This window comes from Ornithorhynchus anatinus, chromosome 2, assembly GCF_004115215.2.
Source record: "Ornithorhynchus anatinus isolate Pmale09 chromosome 2, mOrnAna1.pri.v4, whole genome shotgun sequence".
NCBI classification, from domain to species: domain Eukaryota; kingdom Metazoa; phylum Chordata; class Mammalia; order Monotremata; family Ornithorhynchidae; genus Ornithorhynchus; species Ornithorhynchus anatinus.
In genome coordinates this window covers 147,276,048-147,302,478 of record NC_041729.1, presented here as the reverse complement: position 1 = coordinate 147,302,478, position 26,431 = coordinate 147,276,048, and the positions used below count along the sequence as shown (strand labels likewise).

The following is a 26,431-nucleotide window of genomic DNA, read 5'->3' as shown; positions in this document are numbered from 1 at the left end:
AAACCTAAATGAGGACAAGGACAGAGGGCGGATCAGAAGGAAGAGTGAGAAGGTTAGCTGGTGAGGACCCCCCAAGTCCAGAAAAATGGGAGGCTTGGGTGTGGTTGGCTTTTTCATGGCGATGTGGGGTTCGCAATGTTTTGGTTTTTGGTCTGGAATCTAGAGCAGAGTTGTTCTTGGCTCTAGGAAGTCTGGACTTTGCCAGAGCCTGAGTTTAGCCGATGTTGGGACGTAGCTGAAGGAAGAGGCATAGTTATTATGAGTCTTCAATTATAATAATAATAATGGCATTTATTAAGCACTTCCTATGTGCAAAGCACTTTTCTAAGCGCTTGGGGAGGATACAGAGTGATCAAGTTGTCCCATGTGGGACTCACAGTCTTAATCCCCATTTTACAGATGAGGTAACTGAGGCACACAGAAGTGAAGTGACTTGCCCAAAGTCACACAGCTGACAAGCAGCTGAGTTTGAGTTGAACCCATGAAATAAATCTGTAAAGGCCAAACAGCCCTTTGGATGATGAGAGAGAGAAAGAGAGAGAGAGAGAGAGACAGAGACAGAGACAGAGACAGAGACAGGGAGAGTGAATGAATGTGTGTGTATGCATCTGTGTGTTTTCCTCTAGACTGTAAGCTCTTTTCTTTTTTAATGGAATTTGTTAAGCACTTATTACGTGCCAGGCACTGTACTAAACTCTGGGGGAGATCCAAGCTAATCAGGTCGGAAACAGTCCATGTCCCACTTAGGGCTCACAGTCTTAATCCCCATTTTACAGATGAGGGAAGTGAAGCACAGAGAAATTCCTTGCCCAAGGCCACCCAACAGACAAGTGGAAGAGCCGGAATTAGAACGTATGTCCCTGACTCTTAGGCCCATTCTCTCTCCACCAGGCCTCGCTGCTTCTCGTTGTGGACACGGAATGTGTCTACCAACTATGTTATATTGTTTTCTCCTAAGTGCTTAGTACAGTGCTGTGCACACAGTAAGCATTCAATAAATACGATTGAATAGTTGTTTTTTTTTCTTAGTAGTTCTGATGAACAGCACCAAGGAATTATTGCTGAAGTATTTAACAGCCTTTGTATTTTGATGAAAAATTAACTTTTACCCTTTATTCTTACACTGATTTGAGATTTTGATCATCATTTGACAAAGTACTTCCAGACTTATTTTAGATCAACCATCATAGATCATTTCTTTCTAGTTCAAGCAAAGTAGAGCTTTGGGAATTTCTTTGAAATACATTTTAGGATTTTATTCATTTTAATCTGAAAGAGTTTCAAAACAATGAGAACTTGCACTCATCCGCCTATTCCATTTAAAAGTTTCCCTAGGGGAGCTGAAAAAAAATTCCAAGAAAGATTGATGCCTACATGTTTATGAGGGTTTGAGGCATTTACCTCTTTCTGATAAAGAGCCTCATTGTGATGCAAAAGGAATATTGTTTGAGTAAATTTAGGAGCGCTCTTTGGGAACCACTTATGTGACAACTCAAATCTTTTCTGTGTTGAAGATTATTACATTACTATGAGAAGAGCTTGGATATCATCTCTAAATAAGAAAAGTGGAAAAAATATGCCTATCACACTCAGTTCATTCAATCAATCATTCATTCATTCAATCCTATTTATTGAGCGCTTACTGTGTCCAGAGCACTGTACTAAGCACTTGGAATGTACAACTCGGCAACAGATAAAGACAGTCTCTGCCCAACAATGGAGTTACTTTTATTGACCTGGAATGAGTGATCAAAGCTTTTAGAAAATGAGTTTCAGACTCTATACGTCCCCCTTATTGTTTCACAAAGAGGGATGTTCTACTGGTGGGAAGTATTTAAGTTCCACCTTCCAATTTAAATATATGTTTACATATTTAACGTGCTTATACGATTCCCCTGAGTTACAGATACTATCATATTGTATGATCCTACTAACAACTAGCCCAGACTAAGTCTAATCCCCAGACTGAGCCCCCTTTTTCCTCTGCTCCTCATCCCCTCCCCCCTAATTCTTTCCCTTTGCTCTACCCCCTCCCCACCCCACAGCACTTGTGTATCTATGTACCTATTTATAATTATATTTTATCAATAAGTATACCTCTATAATTCTCTTTATTTATAATGATGCTACTGATTCCTGTTTACTTGTTTTGATGTCCGTCTCCCCCCCTTCTAGATTTTGCGCCTACTGTGGGCAGGGATTATCTCTATTTGTTGCTGAATTGTACTTCCCAAGCACTTAGTACTGTGCTCTGCACACATGAATGAATGAATGAATGAATGAATGAATGAATGAATGAATGAATGAATGAATGAATGAACAGCTCCATTCTCTACATATCTCAGATTGCTGAAATGTGAATGGGTTAGTGATCTAGATGGTAGATTTGTTAATACAACCCCTTAACCAATCCACCTATACTACTGGGAACAATAGATAAAAAGACTATCCCTAGAAACTCTTACTTCCCAAGCTCAGTGTGAATGTGTCCTTAAAGTTCTTTATGGTATGGCCCACAGCCCTTGTATATATATGTGCATATATATATGTATATATATGTGCATATATATATGTATATATATGGCTACTTTTTACAAAAGTTTTTTTTTCCATTTTCTCTAAAATTATTCTTCATTTGATCATCTTTAGTGTGTAAAAAACAGTGCATGAACAGTACTTTATTGTATTTTGGTACAAGGTCCAATTAATCCATCAATCAATCATTTCTTGAGTGTTTACTATGTGCAGATCGCTATATGAAGTGCTTGGGTGAATATATGATAGAGTTGGTAGACGTGTCCCATGTCCACTAGGAGCTTAGAGTTTAGAGGGGGAGACAAACATTAAAATGAATTACATGTACAACCCAGCCCACGTACTTGGCTCCTCTGGTGCTAACCTTCTCACTGTGCCTCGATCTCGCCTGTCTCGCCGCCGACCACTGGCCCACGTCATTTCTCTGGCTTGGAACGCCCTCCCTCCTCTAAACCGAGAGACAATTACTCTCCTCTGGCTTCAAAGCTTTATTGAAGGGCCATCTCCTCCAAGAGGCTTTCCCAGACTAAACCCCACTTTTTCTCATCTCCCACTCCCTTCTGCATCACCCTGACTTGCTCCCTTTGCTCTCCCCACTGCCTCCCAGCCCCAAAGCACTTTGGTATAGATCTGTAATTTTATTTATTTGTCTGATGTCTGTCTTCCCCGCTCTAGACAGTGACCTCTCTGTGGGCAGGGATCGTCACCCTTTATTGTTGTATTGTTCTTTCCCAAGCACTTAGTACAGTGCTCTGCACACAGTAGTGCTTAATAAATATGATTGAATGAATGACTGAGTGAATAAATAAATTCTGTGAGACTGAGAATGGGGTGAATAAAGGGTACAAATGCAAGTGCAAGCATGGTGCAGAAGGGAGAGAGAGTAGGAGAAATAAGGGCTTAGCTTCTTGGAGGAGATGAGAGTTTAATAGGCTTTGAAGGTGGGGAAGGTAATGGTTCATTCATTCATTCATTCATTTAATCGTATTTATGTAGCACTTACTGTGTGCAGAGCACTGTACTAAGCACTTGGAAAGTGCAATTCGGCAACAGAGTCGATCCCTACCCAACAATGGGCTCACAGTCTAGAAGGGGGAGACAGACAACAAAACAAAACAAGTAGACAGGCATCAATAGCATCAAAATAGATAGAGTTATAGCTATGTACATATTAATAAAATAAATAGAATAATAAATATGTACAAATATGCACAAGTGCTTTGGGGAAAGGGGGTAGAGCAGACGGAGGGAGTCAGGGCGATGGGGAAGGAAGGAGGAGCAGAGGAATAGGGGGAGCTCAGTCTGGGAAGGCCTCCTGGAGGAGGGGAGCTCTCAGTAGGGCTTTGAAGAGAGGAAGAGAGTTAGTTTGGTGGAGGTGAGGAGGGAGGGCATTCCAGGACAGCGGGAGGACGTGGGCCAGGGGTCGACGGCGGGACGGGCGAGAACGAGGGACCGTGAGGAGGTGTGTGTGAGCTGGGCTGAAGAAGGAGAGAAGGGACGTGAGGTAGGAGAGGGCAACATGAAGGGGAGAGAGTTTTAGGACAGGGGCAGGAAATGGCGAATGGGATGGGAGAGAGTTAGACATGGTCCACCAAAAAGAGATCTCTCGGATGCTTGGATTTCTCCCACTGTTCGAGAAATCTTTGGGCTTTTCCTTTCCGGAACAGCAAGAGCTTCAGAGGTAACTGAAATTCCTGCCACCACTGCCATATCTTTTCAGTTAAAATTATTAGTTATAATAGTGGCATTACAGATAGAGTTACAACAACAAAAAAAATTAGAAAGTGATTCTGATTGCCTAGCCCAAATGTGAAGGTTCCTGAGAGAGTTTTGTGGTTTCTACATGCCCCAGAGTGTATATGCTTCCCTCCCGTGGTTTTCCCTTGGCAGATTTACGGCCTCTTGAGCAATTGTGTCCAGAGGAAAGTATGCCAAATGATTCAGGGCAGCATTCTCTTATTGAAACTTTGGTCCCTCAATAAAGCATCCCAAAAGAGGCTAAGAATCACCCTCCAAAGCCTAATGAGCTTATTTTCTGCCTCATTTTTCTATGCTATCTAAACCTCTTTCTCCTGCTGACTAGCACACTCTCCTTTCTTCTGATTTTGTTCTCTTGATTATCCAGGAGTAACCTGGAGGAAAAGGATGGATGTCTAATTCAGATTTTCCTTTGTGGGTTCATGTTCCTCCATCTCCTCACTGACCCAGCAACTGTCTGGCCCCATAATTACCTTTGCTTTTGGAACAGGTTTTGCTGAGATTTGTGTTTTTGTGGGTTTTTTTTTTCACAGAGTAGTGTGATCTAGTGGAAGGAGCACAGGGCTGAGAGTCAGAGAATCAGGCTCTACCAATTGTCTGCTGTGTGATCTTGGGCAGGTCACTTCATATCTCTGTCTCTCAATTTCCTTATCTGTAAAATGCAGATTAATCTTACATCTTGCTATTTAGACTGTAAGCCCCATGTGGCACAAGGACTGTGTCCAACCTGATTATCTTGTAACTACCAACGTGTTTAGTATAGGGCTTGGCACACAGTAAGAACTTACTAAGTGTGGCTCAGTGGAAAGAGCCCGGGCTTGGGAGTCAGAGGTCATGAGTTCGAATTCCAGCTCTGCCACTTGCCAGCTGTGTGACTGTGGGCAAGTCACTTCACTTCTCTGAGCCTCAGTTACCTCATCTGTAAAATGGGGATTAAGATTGTGAGCCCCATGTGGAACAACCTGATCACCTTGTATCCCCCAGGGCTTAGAACAGTGCTTTGCACATAATAAGCGCTTAACAAAAACCACCATTATTACTATGTGTGGGATATCATTATATAATCCAAACAACATAACTCAGATGAGAATTTTCCTGGGAATTTGATTTTAACATTGTTCTACTCTACGTCTTCTCTCCCAATATGGGTGTGGGAATCGGACTTCAGAAAGTCACCCTACCTAGGTTGATAATTTTCCTGCCCCACGAAGAATTCCTGTCAATTGATCATCATCATCATCATCAATGGCATTTTTTGAGCACTTTACCGTGTGCAGAACACTGTACTATGCTCTTGGGAGAGTTCAATACAACAGGGTTGGCAGACATGTTCACTGCCCACGATGAGCTCACAGTCAGTCAATCCACCAGGTTCACCTGTGACAAACTATTCTTCCAACCCCCCATCATGCTCTATTCAGTCAGACATGCTGTGTCAGAAGAAAGTTCAGTAATTCCACTTTAGCAAAAAGGACATACTATATGCCAGACACTGTGCTAAGTGCTGGAGTGGATACAAGCAAATCGGGTTGGATACGGTCCCTGTCCCACTTGGAGCTCACAGTCTCGTTCTCCATTGTAAAGATGAGGTAACTGAGGTACAGAGAAGTTAAGTGACTTGCCCAAGGTCACAGAGCAGACAGGTGGCAGAGTTGGGATTAGAACCCAGGTCCTTCTGACTCCCAGGCCCGTACTCTATCCACTACGACATCTGGAAACATGTGCTACTCCCTGTCCCCGCCCCACAGAATTTACGTATAAATGTACATATTTATAATTCTATTTATTTATATTGATGCCTGTTTACTTGTTTTGATGTCTGTCTCTCCCATTCTAGAGTGTAAGCCTGGTTTGGGCAGGGATTGTCTCTGTTGCTGAATTGTTCTTTCCAAGAGCTTAGTAGAGTGCTCTGCGCACAGTAAGCGCTCAATAAATACGAATGAATGAATGAATGAAATATGATTGAATGAACGAATGAATGAATGAATAGAGCTGATGGTACTTGAGAAAATATCAAATGTGATGAGGTTAGAGCCAGGCAATAAGGTATAAACCTTTCCATCACCTGGCTGGTGCTGTGTGGTTTTTATTCATGGCTTGTTGTGATTTTGATTAGGATTAGGAATGCAGGGCAGCGGAGAAGTGAAACCAAACATGAAATCTAATAATGGTAATTCATTCATTCATTCAATAGTATTTATTGAGTGCTTACTATGTGCAGAGCACTGTACTAAGCGCTTGGAATGTACAAATTGGCAACAGAGACAGTCCCTGCCCTTTGACAGGTTTACGGTCTAACCGGGGGAGACGGACAGACAAGAACAATGGCAATAAATAGAGTCAGGGGGAAGAACATCTCATAAAAACAATGACAAATAAATACAATCGGGGTGATGTACATCTCATTAAGCAAAATAAGCAAAATAAATAGGGTGATGAAGATATATACAATTGAGCGGACGAGTACAGTGCCGAGGGGGTGGGACGGGAGAGGGGGAGGAGGAGAGGGAAAGGGGGGAGAAGAGGGTTTAGCTGCGGAGAGGTGAAGGGCGGGGGTAGAGGGAGCAGAGGGAAAAACGGGGGAGCTCAGTCTGGGAAGGCCTCTTGGAGGAGGTGAGCTTTAAGTATTTTGTTAAGCACTTACTATGTGCCAAGCACTGTTCTAAGAGCTGGGGGAGATACAAGGTTATCAGGTTGTCTCACTTGGGGCTCACAGTCTTAATCCCCATTTTACTGATGAGGTAATCGAGGCACAGAGAAGTTAAGTGACTTGCCCAAAGTCACACAGCTGACAGGTGGCGAAGCCGTGATTAAGATCCAAAACCTCTGACTCCCAAGCCCGTGCTCTTTCCACTAAGCCACGCTGCTTCTTCAGAAAAATGAAACTGGAGATACAGCAAGACTGAGTGGACATCAGCGGTGTTAAAGCTTTGTTGTTACTGTTGAAGTTTTGTTTTTTAAAGGTCCATTAGGACTTCTAAGAACATTCTCTGTCTATATATACAGCTCTGTTTGGAAAGCATCTATTATTGTGGCATCTTTTCTGAATGAATTTTTACTTTTTTGTTTCTCTTTTTTGAAGGCCTCCAAGCTTCCAATGTCAATAATTATAGTGGGAGTCGGACCAGCAGAATTTGATGGTAAGATGCCCATTTCCTTAGGAGTTATTGGAGAGTTGCTGCCCCTAGTGATTCATGAGGTTCTGAGGATTAACATACTGTAGGTCTCAATTTAGGACAGCATATAGAAATCAAGGAACTAAAAACTGAGTAGGAATCTGGATTCCAGCAAGTTTTATGGTTGGGGAGAGCAAATATGGAAGCCTTTCCTTTAGATTAGCTTTCCGTCCAGCATTCCCTCTTCTCAACTCCTTAGTCTCCATCCTGACACCTCATTCATTCCTTCAGTCTTATTTTTGAGTGCTTGGGAATTTACTGAGTGCATTTTGCACTGTACTAACAATCAGCATATCTCATAGCCTGACAACCGTGGCAGAACTATCGATGACTTCGTTTCCTGAAAGATTATAACTAAGGGTTCAAATAGCCTTTAGTCAGAAGTATGGGGAGTTCGTGATTCCTTGGAATAAAAAGGAAATTCACCGAATTATATTTCTTTCTACACCTAAGTATAGTGCATATTCATTTCCCTCAGAAATATAGGAGATGGGCCACGAGATAATTCGTTCGTTCAGTCATATTGGGCACCTACTATGTGCAAAACACCGTACTAAGGGCTTGGGAGAGTACGCTATGACGACAGACACGTTCCCTGCCCACAGTGAGCCCACAATCTAGAGGGGGAGACCGATATTAATTTAAATAAATGAATTACAGATATGAACATATGTGCTATGGGGCTGGGAGGGAAGATGAATGAAGGGAGCAAGTCAGGGTGATGCAGAAGGGAGTGGGAGAAGAGGAGAGGAGGGCTTAGTTAGGGAAGGTTAATAGGTAAGGCCCAGAACTTTCTTGAACAGTAAAACAAGTCTTCAGTTTCCCTCACTCATTCATTCCATTGCTTGTATTTATTGAGTGCTACTTTGTGCAGAGCACTGTATTAAAAGCTTGGGGACTTAATATTAGTACCCTGACCTCAAGGAGCTTACAATCCAGCAAAGGAGATGGACACAAATGAATAGTTATGAAGTGTCAGTTACCTGGTGATACTTCTTGGAGTTGGGCAAGAAGGAGGAAAGTGGGTAGAAACCTCAGAGAAATGAAGAAAAGGAGGAATTGGAGGCAGAATATGTCTTTGGCATGGGAATGGACAGAGGAAATGTGGTTCCTGGTAGACGTTTATGGGATGAAGGGAGAAAACTGGTATTCACCAGGAAAGATGGTGGAACTTCTAGGTAAGGACTGGGGATGGCTATTCTGAAGAAGATTCTTTTGTTCAACTATTGTTGCTATGAAACCCTTAAGCAAAGTAAATACTGGTTAAAACCAAAGAGAAGGACAGAGAGAGAGAAAGTGTAACATATACCAATTCGGCAATTCACCATCATAGAGTGGGCTGAATGAAGCCTTTGGCAATACTCCAAACCCCACCATTCAGGGAAGCAGCGTGGCTTAGTGGAAAGAGCCCTGACTTGTGAGTCAGAAGACGTGGTTTCTAATCCCAGCTCTGCCACTTCTCTGTTGAGTGACCTTGGGCAAGTCGCTTCACTTCTCTGGGCCTCAGTTACCTCATCTGTAAAAGGCGGACTAAGACTGGGAGCCCCACGTGGGACAACCTGATTACCTTGTATCTACCCTAGCTCTTAGAACAGTGCTTGGCACATAGTAAGCGCTTAACAAATACCATCATTATTATTGTTATTATTACCATTCAACTCTTAGGGGCCCGGTCCGGCTAGCCGAAGCCCAAATGCTTTCTGTGCCTTTCGGGGTTCCATATTTAATGATCATGGGCTGGTGGTGGCAAACTGGTAGGACATTCTTGAGTTGTGGTAGCGAAGACCCCAGGAGAACCCCAACCTCAGCTATAAGTTTCTGCTGGGCTTTACTACCCCGATGCTTGCAGTTAGGGGTTCAAACCCCCACCTCCCATCCCCTACCTCCCACACAAAGTTCTGGAAACCCCCGCTATCCCCTTTCCAAATGTGACATTAATTAACCTTCCTATAAAGAGGAGGGAATGGTTGGCTGCTAGACTCAATTACTGAAGTGGTACAGTCAAGTGAGTGAAGAATTGGGGCAAAGTAATCAAGAGGTGCTCTAGAAAGTCACAGTCATAGAGCTTTTAGCAGTTTGCTTTCAAGCCATGGACAGTATGAGAAATTTGAATTGGGATCCAATCAGATCCAATCAGAAAGATCTGAAGTGAGAATTTCTGTCTTCGAGGCAGGTGTATTTCATAGAATTGCGCTTCCATTGATTGAAACCAACCCTGCCTCTCTCAGGCATCGAACATTAGGTTCATTTACCCTTGGCATAGATTGGCCTCCAAGATGGCTTCCGACCTTGTAGATTATTCATTCAATAGTATTTATTGAGCGTTTACTATGTGCGGAGCACTGTACTAAACGCTTGGAATGTACAAATCGGTAACAGATAGAGACAGTCCCTGCCCTTTGATGGGCTTACAGTCTAGCCCTGCTTCTCCCTGCCATTATTATTTTCACTAGGTTTCATGGTATGATCAATCAATTAATTGTATTTATTGAGCACTTACAATGTGCAGAGCACCTGTAATAATAATAATAATTGTGGTATTTGTTAAGCACTTACTATATGTCAAGCACTGTTCTAAGCGCTGGGGTTGATACAGGGTAATTAGGTGGTTCCACGTGGGGTTCAGAGTTTTAATTCCCATTTGACAGATGAGGTAACTGAGGCCTGGAGAAGCTAAGTGGCTTGCCCAAGGTCACACAGCAGACAAGTGGTGGAGACGGGATTAGAACACACATCCTCTGACTCCCAAGCCGGGCTCTTTCCACTAAGCCCCGCTGCTTCTCAGGAGAGTACACTGAAACAGAGCTGGTAGACACATTCGATCCTTATTTACCGGCTCGTTGTGGGCGGGGAATGTGTTTGTTTATTATTTTACTGTACCCTCCCAACCACTCAGTACAGTGCTCTGCACACAGTAAGTGCTCAATACATGCGATTAAATGAGTACTGATTCCCTAAGTATGAGACTTATCACAGTACCTCTATGCTGGTGTCCTGACTTTAATAATGTTGGTATTTGTTGAGCGCTTACTATGTGCCGAGCACTGTTCTAAGCGCTGGGGTAGACACAGGGGACTTTAATATGTGTATGCAGTGCATTACCAATAAATAAATCAGATTATTCAAATCAAATTCATTCATTCCTTCAATGGTATTCATTGAGCACTTACTGTGTGCAGAGCACTGTACTAAGCGCTTGGAAAGTACAATTCTCGAACAAATAGAGGCAATCCCTGCCCAACAATGGACTCACAGCTTAGATGAATAGAAGGAAATCATTTGCCCAAACATAATTAAGGGATCAGTGTATGGAAGTGGAGATGGCAAGAAGCTGGGAAACATAGTAGAAAAAAGACCCTACCATGTTGCCTCTGAATAGCTTGGATTCCCACACTCATATTAATAATGTTGGTATTTGTTAAGCACTTACTATGTGCAGAGCACTGTTCTTAGCGCTTGGGTAGATACAGGGTCATCAGTTTGTCCCATGTGAGGCTCACGGTTAATCCCCATTTTACAGATGAGGTCACTGAGGACCACATAAGTGAAGTGACTTGCCCACAGTCACATAGCTGACAAGTGACAGAGCTGGGATTTGAACCCATGACCTCTGACTCCCAAGCCCGGGCTCTTTCCACTGAGCCCCGCTGCTTCTAATCTCGTGTCATATTCTCATGTCTGGGAAATAGACACCAACATGGTTGGTAGTAACTAATAATCATAAATACGGTGTTGGTTAAGCCCTTACTATGTGCCAGGCACTGTACTAAGCGCTGGGGTGGATACAAGCATATCAGATAGGACAGAGTTCCTGTCCCACATGGGGCTCACAGTCTTAATCCATAAACTAATCTCTCTCCCACTCTGCAGTCTCTCATTTCCTCCTGCCTTCTAGACAGCTCTACTTGGATGTCCTCCCGCCACCTCATGCTTAACATGTCCAAAAGAGAACTCCTTGTCTTCCCACTCAAACCCTGTCCTCCCCCTGATTTATTCATCACTGTAGATGGCACCACCATCCTTCCCATCTCACAAGCCCATAACCTTGGTGTTGTCCTTGACTTCTCTCTTTCATTCAATCCTCATATGCAGGTCATCACTAAATCCTGCTTGTCTCACCTTTACAACATCACTAAAAGCTGCCCTTTCCTCTCAATCCAAATTGCTCCCACGTTAACCCAATCACTCATCCTAACCCGCCTGGATTACTGGATCAGCCTCCTTTCTGGTCTCCCAGCCTCCTGTCTCTCCCCACTGCAGTCCATACTTCGCTCTGCTGCCCGGATAATTTTTCTATAAAAATATTCAGGATATGTCACCCCACTCCTCAAAAAACTCCAGCGGCTGCCTATCCATCTCCGCGTCAAACAAAAACTCCTCACCATTGGCTTTAAAGCTCTCCATCACCTTGTCCCCGCCTACCTCACCTCACTACTCTGCTTCTACAGCTCAGCCCTCACACTTCACTCCTCTAATGCTAACCTCATTGTACCTCGATCTCATCTATCTGGCTGCCGACCCCTCACCCAAGTCCTGCCTCTGTCCTGGAACGTCCTCCCGCCTCAAAATGCTTGATTCTATTTATTGCCATTGTTCTTGTCTGTCCGTCTCCCCCGATGAGACCGTAAGCCCGTCAAAGGGCAGGGACTGTCCCGTTCTGTTACCGATTTGTACATTCCAAGTGCTTAGTACAGTGATCTGCACATAGTAAGCGCTCAATAAATACTATTGAATGAATGAATGAATCAAATCCGACAGACTTGATTCCCCCCTGCTTCAAAGCCTTATCGTGTCCTCCAAGAGGCCTTCCCTCATTAAACCCCCCTTTCCTCTTCTCCTTCTCCCTTCTGTGTCACCCTGACTTGCTCCCTTTGTTCACCCTCCCTCCCAGCCCCACAGCGATTATGTACGTATCTGTCTTTATTTATATTAATGTCTGTCTCTCCACCCCCCCATACTGTAATCTCATTGTGGACAGGGAACGTGTCTGTTTATCACTGTATCGTAGTCTCCCAAATGCTTAGTGCAGTGCTCTGCACATAGTAAGCACTCAATAAGTGCAACTGAATGAATTAATGAATGAATGAGCTACCTGCTGCTTCGCGAAGACTATGTTATGTAACACTCTCAGAGGACTGAAATGCAAGGTAAATCAATCACCATTTTCATTTCTTTTAGCTATGGTTGAATTGGATGGAGATGAAGTCAGACTCTCCTCCAGAGGAAAATACGCAGAAAGAGACATCGTGCAGGTGAGCCATTAAATATGATTCTGTTGTTCAGTTGGCCTGTCATTTCGGCTGGCTAGTGAGCTGAACCGGGCAGAAGAGCAGGAGGTTGCTACCCATCAACGAATGACATTTGGGACAAGTCTCTGTTTCCATTTCTCCATCTGTGAAGGAATGGAGACAGAGGACCTGGATTCTAACCACTTGTCTACTGCGTGACCTGCTCAAAGCACTTCACTTCCCTGTGCCTCAGTTACCTCCTCTGTAAAATGGGGATTAAGATTGTGAGCCCCATGTGGGAAATAGACTGTCCAACCTTGTATCTTCCCTAATGCTTTGTACAGGCCCGGGCACATAGCGGTTAACAAAATACTATTAAAAACAACAACAACAACGAAAAGAAAAATACCTCCTCTGTCCAATTTTGGAAACACCGTGAGGATAATTGGTAAGGGAGTATTTAGGAAAGGGCATTTAGGAAAAATGGCACATAGTAAGCACTTAAAAAATACCATTAAAAAAGACTTATTTCATTTGTAATTGCATCTAAATTGCTGTAAAACAATGTGCCTGATTCAGAATCCTACTGTCATTATAAAAGATACAGAGTTAGTCAGAGACTGAATTACTGTCTGATCTTGTAGGGCTAATTAGATCTAGGAAATTAGGATTCAGTGCATTTTTCTGTAGAGTGAAAGTCTACATGCAACACTTTCAGAATAAAATGAAGTTTATAATAATAGGTGGGCAGTAATTTCAACAAAATGTAATCATCTGATTTCCTTGTGGAAGGAGTTAAATCCATCAATCCATCAATTGTATTTATTGAGGGCCGACCATTCGTTCATTCAGTCATATTTATTGAGTGCTTACTGTGTGCAGAGCACTGTACTAAGCGCTTGGAAGCTACAATTCAGCAATAGAGACAATTTCTGCCCACGTGGGCTCACAGTCTAGAAGGGGGGAGACAGGCCTCAAAACAAGTAAACAGGCATCAATAGTATCAGTGTAAATAAATAGAATTGTAGATATATACACATCATAAATATAAATGAATATAATTATAAATATGTACATATATACACAAGTGCTGTTGGAGGGGAAGGGGGTAGAGCAAAGGGAGTGGGTCGGGGTGATGGGGAGGGAGAGGGAGAAGAGGAAAGGGGGGAGGCTTTGAAGTGGGGAAGTGTGATTGTGTGGCGGATTTGAGGACGGAGGGCATTTCAGGCCAGAGGTAGGACATGGGCCAGGGGTCAACGGCAGGACAGGTGAGATGGAGGCACAGTGAGGAGGTGAGCGGCACCAGAGGAGCGGACTGTGCGGGTTGGGATGTAGAAGGAGAGAAGGGAGGTGAGGTAGGAGGGGGCAAGGGGATGGAGAGAAATCGCAGGTACGTTCGTTCCTTGCCCATAGTGAGGTTATAGCAGCCTTTTAACGGAGTGAGTCTCTTGGGGTCCAGACATTGTCTGGGGAGGCTGGCTGTCTCCAACAGTAGTAGATATTGCTACCTTAACTGCAGTGGAAAATAGAGGGTTCAACCTAGCGTAGTGGCTGGGTTAGACTGTCATGGGCTCTAAGCTGGGCTCCACTGTTTGTCTGCTGTGTGACCTTGGGCAAGTCATTTCAATTCCCTGTGCCTCAGTTACCTCATCTGCAATGCGGGGATTGAGACTGTGAGCCCCATATCTATCCAACCGATTAGCTTGTATCTACCCCGGTGCTTAACAAGCACCATTATTATTACCATTATTATCATTATTATTGTTATTATAAAACCACCTTGCCACACTTAATAGTTCATATGAAAATAATGAATTGGAGGAATCGCTATAGATTACCAGAATCAATGCCTATGAGTCTAGAAATATGGAGAGGACTACGTATTCATCTCTACTGATTCTTGTTAGATGCAGTTCAGTTCAAGTTACTAATGTTGATGAAGCGAAAATGAAACCACCTTGCCACACTTAGTAGTTCATATGAAAATAATGAATTGGAGGAATCGCTATAGATTACTAGAATCACTGCCTTTGAGTCTAGAAATATGGCGAGGGCTACGTATTCTTCTATACTGATTCTTGTTAGATGCAGTTCAGTTCAAGTTAGGAATGTTGATGAAGCGAAAATGAAACCACCTTGAACACACGTAATAGTTCATATGAAAATAATGAATTGGAGGAATCGCTATAGATTACTAGAATCACTGCCTTTGAGTCTAGAAATATGGCGAGGCTACGTATTCATCTATACTGATTCTTGTTAGATGCAGTTCAGTTCAAGTTAGTAACCTTGGTGAGGCAAAAATGAAATCACCTTGCCATACTTAATAGTTCATATGAAAATAATGAATTGGAGGAATCGCTATACATTACCAGAATCAATGCCTTTGAGTCTAGAAATATGTGTATTCATCTCTACTAATTCTTGTTAGATGCAGTTCAGTTCAAGTTAGTAATGTTGATGAAGCAAAAGAACATTTTGTTTTTCAGCTCTTTTTCTTCATAGATTGCCTTGGTTAAATTTTAAAGTAACAGCCTGAGACCTATGAATCAAAACAGGTAACCCTGTAGGAATACATTTTTTTTTCAATCTATGACATTTGAGAGCGTAAAAGATGTCGCATCTAAATGATCTCACGGAAATAACTTGTCAGGCTGAAATGGGGACGTAGACGCTTATTTAAGTGTTCCGAGGTGTTTTATTACCATAATTGGCTCCTTCATTATTCACCTTAACATAGTTGGTCTAATTGCGGTGTAAGTAATTACAATTTATCTGAAAGCTCTCTTTAAAATGCTTTGTTCACCCTTTCAAACAGATTACTGCAAGGAAATATTGTGTGAATTTGAAATTCTGTGGAAAATGTTTTGTTTCCTTCATATAGATTTTTACGAAGGTAGCAAAGGTCTGAAAATAAATACGCTACAATTGGTACGGAATAGCTCGTTTGCCCTCGTGGTGAATGAATGCATAGGCTGTTGTGATCGTTGATATCACGAGTTTTACCATCTGTCCCCAGTCCTCTGCACAAAGTGCTTAATAATATCTTAATAGTAGCATTTTTTGAGTGTCCACTGGTTTGGGACATTTTCCCAGGTGCTTGGTAAGTGCACCGTAACAAAGTGTTCTTTTCGTTGCCCACAAGGAGCTTACCCTCTATGCAGGGAGATAAAATAAAGAGTTGTCGATATAAATAAAGCAGTCATGCGTATGTGATCATTCATTCAGGCAATCGTATTTAGTGAGCGCTTACTATGTGCAGAGCACTGTACTAAGCGCTTGGAATGTACAATTCGGCAACAGATAGAGACAATTCCTGCCCAACAACAGGATTACAAAGGGTGAGGTAAATAAGTTTGTACACTCCAGAGGAAGCAGGATGGCATAGTGGATAGAGCACAGACCTAGGAGTCACATGGTCATGGGTTCTAATGCCGGCTCCGCCATTTGTCTGCTGGGTGGCCTTAGGCAAGTCACTTCACTTCTCTGAGCCTCAGTTGCCCCATCCGTAAAATGGGGTTAAGATTGTGAGCTCCATGTGGGGCAGGGACTGGGTCCAACATGATTAGCTTGTATCTACCCCAGCACTTAGAACAGTGCCTGGCACATAGTAAGTGCTTAACAAATACCATCATCATCATTATCATTATTATTATTCCAGAACTGGCAGAGAGCGGTGATAACAATGATGACAGATATTTAGCCACTATTTGCCACTTCAATAAATTCAAAGACAAGAAAAGCAAGGGTAATCATTCATTCATTTATTCAATCATATTTACTGAGCGCTTACTATGCACTTGGAATGTACAATTCGGCAACAGATGGAGACAATCCCTGCCTAACGACGGACTCACAGTCTAAACGAGAGTAATAATAACATTGATGATGGTATTTGTTAAGGACTTACTATGTGCCAAGCACTGTTCTAAGCTCTGGGGTAGATACAAGGTAATCAGGTTGCCCCATATGGGGCTCACAGTCTTAATCCCCATTTTACAGAGGAGGTAACTGAGGCACAGAGAAGTTAAGTGACTCGCCCAAAGTCACATAGCCGATAAATGGAGCCGGGATTAGAATCCACGACCTCCGACTCCCAAACCCGGGATCTTTCCACTAAGCAACGCTGCTAATCCCTATACAGATTGCGAACTGGGTCAAATTTATGCTTGTAGTTGTCCATTGTATTCGAAGACACTGCTGAGGGCAAAGTTCATTTACAATAATAATTGCGATATTTGTTAAGCACTTACTATGGGCAAAGCACTGTTCGTAGCACCGGGGTAAATACAAAATAATAGGGTGGGACAATGTCCCTGTCCCACATGGGGCTCACAGTCTTAATCCCCATTTTATAGATTAGGGCACTGAGGCAGAGAGAACCAAAGTGACTTGCCCAAGGTCATACAGCAGACAAGCAGCGGAGTCGGGATTAGCACCGAGGTCTCTCCGACTCCCAGGCCCATGCCCTATCCGCTAGGCCACGCTGCTTCTCTTACTAAGGGTTCCCAGTCAGTCCTGGCTACACCAAAAGTTGCCCCATGCTGTGTTTTTTGCAACTTAATGTTTGTCACACCTGGCACTGTGGCGAATTCAACACCCTTTGGCAATCACCCTTTCTAAAAAAGAAAATCGTGAACGTAATCGATAGAGACAGTGATGGCAACCATTTTATTTTTACTGAGTATATGATGGAGATGCGCGCCCCCCGCCCCCATCCCAGCCTCCTCAGTGGGAGACTTCAGGAGCTTTAATTAACAAGACTTCCCGATCACCTTTTGCCAGATACAAGTGAAGTGGATTTATCCTGCCGTGTCGGAGGGGCAACAAATCTTATAGAATTTTAAATCTGAAAATATTCCACCACTGGACTCTTATCCATCTCGCTACTTCCTGTGGCGAAGCTGGTGCCTAAGCCCTCCCAGATAGATCCTGTGCTAACAAGACTCACTGCTGCAGTAGGATGAGGGAATCAGTTGCCTTTGTAATTTCCTCCTGTAGTTATTATTTACACAGGACTGTTCAGCAGCACAGTGTTAGAAAGCCTGGATCAAAGTGTGGCCTAATGGAAAGAGTCCAGGCCTGAGGAGCCCTAATTCCCCGCCTCCCGGGCCTCCCTACCCGCTTCCACTTCTCCGTGCTTCATTTTCCTCATTTGTAAAATGAGGATTACATACCTGTTCCTAATGGGAGTCACCTAGAGTTTTTTGTGTTTGTTTTTATGGTATTTGTTAATAATAATAATAATAATAATGTTGGTATTTGTTAAGCGCTTACTGTGTGCAGAGCCCTGTTCTTACGCTGGGGTAGACATAGGGGAATCAGGTTGTCCCACGTGGGGCTCACAGTCTTAATCCCCATTTTACAGATGAGGGAACTGAGGCACAGAGAAGTGAAGTGACTTGCTCACAGTCACACAGCTGACAAGTGGCAGAGCTGGGATTCGAACTCATGACCTCTGACTCCGAAGCCCGTGCTTTTTCCACTGAGCCACGATTTGTTCCATGCTTACTACGTGTCCAGCACTATACTAAGCCCTGGGGTGGATAATAATAATAATACCAACCATAATAATAATGATGGTATTTGTTAAGCGCTTACTATGTGCCAAGCACTGTTCTAAGCGCTCGGGTAGATACGAGGCAATCGGTTTCTCCCACATGGGGCTCGCAGTCTTAATCTCCATTTCACAGGTGAAATAATTGAGGCACAGAGAAGTTAATTGACTTGCCTAAGGTCACACAGCAGACAAGTGGTCTGATTAGTATAAGCTAATCAGGTTGGGGACAATCCCAGTCCCACAAGGGGCTCACAGTCTTCATCCCCATTTTACAGATGAGGTAACTGAGCCACAGAGAAGTTAAGTGATTTGTCCAAGTTCATACAGCGGATGAGTGGCGGAGCTGGTGTTCGAACTCAGGTCCTTCTGACTCCCAGATCTGTGGTCTTTCCACTAGGCCTCGGCGATCTTTCCTTTTATCTTGCCTTGCCTGTACAAGTAGAAACATCATGTTTACCAGTAAGTAGGTTGGTACGCAGATGGGTTTAAAACTGAGGTTATCTTTGCTTGTGACAATTAATGACAGAGAAGCAGCGTGGCTCAGTGGAAAGAGCCCGGGCTTGGGAGTCAGAGGTCATGGGTTCGAAACCCGGCTCTGCCACTTGTCAGCTGTGTGACTGTGGGCAAGTCTCTTCACTTCTCTGGGCCCCAGTTCCCTCATCTTAAAATGGGGATGAAGACTGTGAGCCTCACGTGGGACAACCTGATTACCCTGTATCTACCCCAGTGTTCTGCATATAGTAAGCGCTTAACAAATACCAACATTACTATTAGATAACAAACATGATAACAATCATGTCCTCCATTTCAGTCTATCATATCTTGAATGCTTCTAGTAGACAAAATAAGATTAAACTTTCAAATCTCAGATGGTTCTCCTTTCATACTAAAGCGTGTAGAAAATTTTCTCTTTTTTTCAAATGGTATATATTAAGCAGGCACTACATTCCAAGCACTGTATTAAGCGCTGAGGTAGATACAAGAGGAGCTGGTTGGACACAGTATTTGTCCCACATGGGACTCCCTGCATCATTCCATCCTATTCAACAGGGGATTGGGGGTTGCCCTTCCATTCTTAAATTATGGAAGTCATTTAGATCATATTTTGCCATGAAGAGGATTTTAACCATCTTTAAGGCATTAAGTTGAAAATCACTAATGGAACCAGCACAGCAGTAGCAATCGAGAATAATCGAGCAATACAGCAACTAAAAGCCCTTTTGTCCAAACTAATTCAACCTTGTTTTCACAACAAGACTAAATTACTTTTATAAAGCTACCGGGCAGAACATTATCTTTGTACTTAGTAAAATCTGAGTATATTCTTTTCCCAAGAAAGCTGTCTAGTCCTAGAGAAGGAACAGTACTGAGTCGTATTATTCCTCTGAATCTGAGGAACAAATTGCTAAGTGAAAAATGTTTTGAGAACATAAGTGACGAGCACGAAATTCTTCAGGGAGCCTTCTGGTGGTTCAGGACTGACCGTGACTTTATGAATTGTGAGGTTTGAGTGCTGAAGATTGGTTAGTTGTGTGCTACGAAGGAAAGTGAAATGCCTGAGTCCAGGGTTCTGGGTATTCAGAGGGAAAGGCAGAGATCAGTAAATCAATCGTATTTATTGAGCACCTACTGTGTACAGAGCACCAGTCTAAGCACTTGGGAGGGACCATTAAAACAGAGTTGGTAGAAATGCTCCCTGTCCACACGAACCTTATAGTCTAGAGAGGAAGACAGACATGAATGTAAATAAATGAATTGCCGATATGTATTTAGGTGCTCTGGGCTGAAGGATGAATGAAGGGTGCAAATCTAAGTTCAAGGGCGACGCAGAAGGGAGTGAGAGAAGAGGAAGTGAGGGTTAAGTCTTGGAAGGCCTCTTGGGGAAGATGTACATTTAATAAGACTGTGGAGGTGGGGAGAGTGAGGGTCTGTCAGATATGAAAAGGAAGGGAGTCCTCCCTTCCTCCCTAGTCCAGAGGGAGGATGTGGATGAGGGTCAGCAGTGAGATGGATGAGATCAAGGTACAGTGAGTAGCGTGGCACTAAAGGTGTGAAATGTGCAGGTTGGGTTGCAGTAGGAAATTAGAGAGCTAAGGTAGAAGGGAGCAAGGCGATTGCTGTGAAACCTATGGTAAGGAGCTTCTGTTGGATGCCGAGGTGGATGGATGACGAGTAGAGGTTCTGAGGAGTGGGGAAACGTGGACTGTGTAGAAAAATGATCTTGGAATTCACATCAGGATGGGAGAGAGAGTTTGGATGGAGCCTTGGAACATTGTACCTTGGTCAGTGACACGTAGAGTAGGAGGGTGATGATGGACGGGCCTGGACTGAAAACTATGGAAAGGGAAAAATTAGTCATGATTAAAATAGGAAGTAGAACAAATATGGGGAGAAGCAGCATGGCTTAGTGAAAAGAGCACGGACCTGGCAGTTAAAGGACCTGGATTCTAATTCCAGCTCTACCTCTTGACTTCTGTGTGACCTTGGGCAAGTTATTTCACTTCTCTGAACCTCAGTTTCCTTATCTGTGAAATGACGATTGAACATCTGTTCTCCCTTTAACTTAGACTGTCAGCCATAGGTGGGACAGGGACTGTGCCTGACCTGAGTGCAGTGTTTGGCACAGAGAAAGTGCTTTAGAATTACCTCAATTATTATGATTTTTAAAATGTCAAAAGTCTTACTGCACAGTTAGAAGATGGTAATGGGAAGTACTGTAGTCACATGAGGAGATGAGAAAAAGAAAACAAAATTAGTGGAGTTTGAGAAATTATACTTTTTAAAAATGTGTGGGATACTAAAAAGGAAAAGCAAGCCAGATATCTAAAGAAACAGCACTGCCTAGAGGAAAGAGCACAGGCCCGGGAGTTCGAGGATCTGGGTTTTAATCCCAGCGCCGACACACGGCTGCTGTGTGACCTTGGGCAAGTCACTTAGCTTCTCCATGCCTTTGTACTGTTTTGGCAGTGAATCCTATTAGGGACTTGATGATCTTGTATCTACCCCAGTGCTTAGTACAGTGCTTGGCATGTAGTAAGTATTTATCAAAAACCACAATTAGTATTGTTATTCAAGTCAGTAGTGAGTGGGAAGACCAGACTGAAGGGGCAGGAAGGAGTTGTTATAAATGGCCCAAGACATAGCACGATACTGGTGTGGTAGGTTTCTGCCTCTCTAACTGTTGGTCGGGGGAAAGACAATCTAAGATTCTGTTTCCCTCCATCCCTGTTATCCATTTCAGGGTAAGAGAGGGGGTCCACTTGTTCATCTGGATAGACCCTCACTGTAGCTACCCTGTGAGGGAAAATTGCATTTCAAAGTTTTAGGTTTAGAAGATTGAGAAGAATTATGTTTCATAAATCAGTGATTCAGCATCCCGATATTCTAAAACGGTTTCTTTCTTGGAATTCTTGAATTCCATATTTTATTTCCGAATTTCCGTGTCCCTGTAGGAGCCTTATGTCCAGAAGTAGATAGTCTTGAAATTGAACTAGACTTTCAAGTATACAATATCTGTGCACTTAAATAACCAATAAAATTGAAAACACAGCAAGGCCTTAGAGCGGTTTTCTCAAGGAATTTAGCAATGGGGTGCTAGTGGCTCTCTTCCCTAGTATTACTGGTAATTATTTGCTCATTCGAGGAGGGTTTCATACTTATGTTTTAAATGAGAATAAAGGTAAAATTAAAAAGAGAAAAATGAAGAGACTGGAGCAAATTTTTAGGTTAGTATGTATGGTGGGTAATAGTGGATAGAAGATGAGAACTAAGAGCAGTTAAGCCCCATTAGATAGCCTCCATGCAATGAGTATCGTGGCTCCGTGGAAAGAGCCTGGGCTTGGGAGTCAGAGGTCTTGGGTTCTAATCCCGGCTCTGCCGCTTGTCAGCTGTGTGACTTTGGGCAAGTGACTTAACTTCTCTGTACCTCAGTTACCTCATCTGTAAAATGGGGATTAAAACTGTGAGCCCCTCGGGGGACAACCTGATCACCTTGTACCACCCCCCCAGCACTTAGAACAGTGCTTTGCACAGAGTAAGCGCTTAACAAATGCCATCATTACTATTCTCCAGTTGGATTCCGGCAAGCGGTGTGGCTTAGTGAAAAGAGCATGGGTCTGGGAGTCAAAGCATCTGGATTCCAATCCCAGCCCCGCCACTTGTCTTCCTTGTGGCCTTGGGCAAATCGCCCGACTTCTCTGTACCTCAGTTACCTCTTTTTTTCTTTCTTTAATGGTGTTTGTTCAGTGCTTACTGTGTCCCAGGCACTGGACATAGACAGAACGAACCTAACCAGTTTGGACACAGTCCACGTCCCTCATGGGGCTTCACAATCATTATCCCCGTTTTCCAGATGAGGTAGCTGAGGCACAGAGAAGTGAACTGACTTGCCCAAGATCACACAGCAGGCACCTGGAGGAGCAGGGATTAGAATCCAGGACTTTCTGCCTCTTAGGTCCATGCTCGATCCACTAGGCCTTGTTGCTTCTCTGTTTCACCTCATCTGAAAAATGGGTATTAAAACTGCAAGCCCCTGTGGGACATGGACTGTATCCAAACTTGTATCTAGTACAGTGCCTGGCACAGAGTAAGCGCTTAACAAATACCATTAAAAAAAAATGACACGTAGTATTTCATCGCTTTAGGGAAGCAGTGTGTCCTAGTAGAAAGAGCAGGAGCCTGGGAGTCAGATGACCTGGGTTCTCATTCCAGCTCCACCACTTGTTTGCTGTGTGACCCCATGTGGGATCTGATGATCTTGTTACAACCTCAGCGCTGAGTACAGTGCTTGGCACATAGTGAGAGCTTAACAAATACCTTCTGTATTTGTAGCAGGGTAGCAGTAATCATAGCAGTTAGTAGTAACAGCATTTATTGAGTGGCTATTTGGTGTGGTCCACTGTCTTGGCGTTTGGGAATCAATCAATCGGTTGTATTTTTGAATGCTTACCATGTGCAGAACGCTGTACTAAATGCTTAGGAGAGTTCAAAACAACAGAGTTGGTAAACATGTTCCCTGTTGAAGAATAGATAACGAAGGGATTCATACAATAGTATTTATTGAGCGCTTACTATGCGCAGAGCACTGTACTAAGCGCTTGGAATGTACAAATCGGTAATAGAGACGGTCCCTGCCCTTTGACGGGCTTACGGTCTAATCGGGCGAGACGGACAGACAAGAACAATAGCAATAAGTGGTTTGGGATAATAATGAGTTTGGGATAATAGTTTGGGATAATAATAAGGGATAAGTAGTAGGGAAAGCTTGTAGGAAAAGGAGGGATTTGAATGTGGGGAAAGCTGTGATCTATCTGAAACCCAAGCGGGGTAGGGGAAGAATAGAGAATGAGGAATAGCCTCAGGCTTGCTTTGGGAGGAATCAAGACCAGAAAGGTGGAGAACGGCGGGAGAAGAAAGCAGAAAAGTAATAATAATAGTAATAATAATAATGTTGGCATTTGTTAAGAACTTACTATGTGCAGAGCACTGTTCTAAGCGCCGAAGTAGATACAGCAAAATTAGGTTGTCCCACATGAGGCTCACAGTCTTAATCCCCATTTTACAGATGAGGTCACTGAGGCACAGAGAGGTTAAGTGACTTGCCCACAGTCACACAGCTGACAGGTGGCAGAGGCAGGATTCAAACCCATGACCTCTGGCTCCCAAGCCCGCGCTCTTTCCACTGAGCCACGCTGTAAGTTGGGGGAGAGCCTGGAAGCCAATTGTGAGGTGTATTTTTCTTTTGAGTCAATTGATCATATTTATTGAGCACTTACTGTGTGCATGGCACTGTATTCAACGCTTGGGAGAGTAGAGTCTGATAAAGTTGGGAGACAGCAAGTATTTAATCTCTACTCTACAGATGAAGAAAATGAAAAACAAAGAATTTAAGCGTGAAGAGAAGTTAAGAAGCTAAATTAGGATGTAGGTCACGCAGCAGGCCAGTAGTGGGGCTGGAATTAGAACCCAGGTCCCCTAACCATGCTGCTTCTTATGAGGTTCAAAGTCCACCACTTGATCAAGGCCTTTCTGACTTCACAAAGATTAATCTTATACTGCATTAACAATTTCAAAACATACATAAAAGGTAAAAGTTAGGGTCAGGTTATGCTGATATTGGTTTTGCATTTCACTTATGAGAAACGGCATGACTTAAGGGCAGGAGCCCGGGCTTGGGAGTCAGAGGTCGTGGGTTCTAATCCCGGCTCCACCACTGGTCAGCTGTGTGACTTTGGGCAAGTCAATTCACTTCTCTGTGCCTCAGTTACCTCATCTGTAAAATGGGGATTAACTGTGAGCCTCACGTGGGACAACCCGATTACCGTGTATCTACCCCAGCGCTTAGAACAGTGCTCTGCACATAGTAAGCGCTTAACAAATGCCAACATTATTATCATTATTATTTCACTTGTCTCCAACAAAACAAACTTTAAAATCTTGTCGTATTGATTGTGCGAAAATGCACTCATCATATATGATAGGTGTTTTCTCCTTTCTCTGCTTCAGTTTGTACCATTCAGAGATTACATCGACAGAAGCGGAAACCATATCCTGAGCATGGCTAGGCTGGCTAAAGATGTGTTAGCTGAAATCCCAGAACAATTTCTGTCATACATGAGGGTCAGAGGAATCAAGCCATCACCTGCGCCTCCTCCGTACACCCCACCGACACATGTATTACAGACTCAGATCTGAACGTGTTCCCGAATGCCGTGCTCCGGGTCCGATGCTCCATGAGGAAGCGGGGAAGGTAACCCTTATTCCCTGTCCGGAGTCCCCGTGAGTACCACGTGGTGGGTTTCCTGGGCTCCGAAATCTATTCTCTTCGTAAACCAAAACTGTAAATACGGTTGCATGAGCAACTGAAAAGTCGTTGACTGCTTGAAGCAAAACGTGGATGTCTTCTCTCGTTTTTTTCTGACAGGAAAAGCTAGTTTCCGATGTATTGTGGAGAAAAAGCACAAACCATGTTTTTAATTCAAACAGTATCGTCGTCTCTGACTGCTCTGTATATAGGAATGCCGTTCTTACGTATCAATGTTTACATGTTACTACTTTTTAAATTTCAATACTTTTATAACTGTTCCTAAGAATAAGAGTTTTGAATATTGAAAAATATGTCTTCTAACTTGCAATAGATAGAACCACAGGAAGAGCAATATCTCTTTGAACCACTGTCCAGACAAATACAATCGCAAACAAGGGAAGGACGATAAACATTTGTATTTCTCTGTGGCTGAATTGTCTCGCTGGGCCTCGGATGCTTAGAAGTCAGTTCGCCTCTCTCAGTCGGATACGTTCAGTGGGTCTAATCTCAAATGGGAACCCTGGAAGGACATACATTTTTCATAGATTGTCTCCTAAATTTGGAGCGCAGTCAGTTTACATTTTAAACGGTTGGCAGCACACTGAGAACAAGTTTAAACGTGGTTGAACCGTAATTCCAGAAACAACCAAACTTTATAAAAATAGACTTTTTTGTATCATAATTTAGAAAACCAATAGTATGATTGTTTAAAAGTTGACGTGCTGCTCCAGGCTTTTTGTTGTACTATATATTGTCTAGATATTTCTATTCAAAGGGATACCGGCTCTCGATATTTGGAGTCTTTGCTATTACCTGTCCGCATTACCGTGCAGGATACACAGGTTGGGAGTATTTAGTAAATCGATCAGTTAAACATTCACTGCCATGTGATTTTATGCACAATGAATTTGTGTGCTAGACTACTCGCGTATTAGGATATGCCTGGTCATAATTAACCGAAGAATCTTTTGCATGTACAGTTTTTATAAGAATTACAGTTTTGTGAATTAGTGTCAAAATCAAAGCATTTCTTTAGAACAAATGGCCTTAAATTCTCACAGAATTCCTGGAAACAATTGTGACTTGCCTTCGAATAATGGAAAGGTGTATTTTTCTTTTGTGTCAACATTGTAATTGCTTTGTAATGTATTTTTTCATTTACTACTTGGTTCATTTCTACCGTATGTTGTACTTTCTGTCTCATATTAACTCACGATGACTTTTTTAAGCATGAAAAAGATTTTGCTGAAATAATACACTCACACATATCTACAGTATCAATGGACTAGAACGATGTAACGCAAAACTGTCCCTTTTTAAATCTATATTAAACTCTTTAAAGTGTACAGTGGGTTTACTTTGAAAATAT

General features: G+C 43.0%; 1 protein-coding gene across 2 annotated transcripts in view; it reads left to right on the top strand.

Moving 5' to 3' along the window:
• The window catches only part of CPNE8 (copine 8), a 296,420-nt gene extending 270,012 nt beyond the window's left edge, over nucleotides 1-26,408 (top strand). Inside the window, exons 18-20 of one of the 2 annotated variants that reach the window (XM_029058426.1) lie at nucleotides 7,376-7,433; nucleotides 12,648-12,721; nucleotides 24,762-26,408. In XM_029058426.1, coding sequence (XP_028914259.1) covers nucleotides 7,376-7,433; nucleotides 12,648-12,721; nucleotides 24,762-24,950 — 321 coding nt within the window. In that variant the 3' untranslated portion in view covers nucleotides 24,951-26,408. Of the gene's footprint in view, nucleotides 1-7,375; nucleotides 7,434-12,647; nucleotides 12,722-15,186; nucleotides 15,238-24,761 lie in introns of those variants that run through there. The other variant, XM_039911231.1, reaches the window with a different exon arrangement.
• The last annotated feature ends 23 nt before the right edge of the window (nucleotides 26,409-26,431 follow it).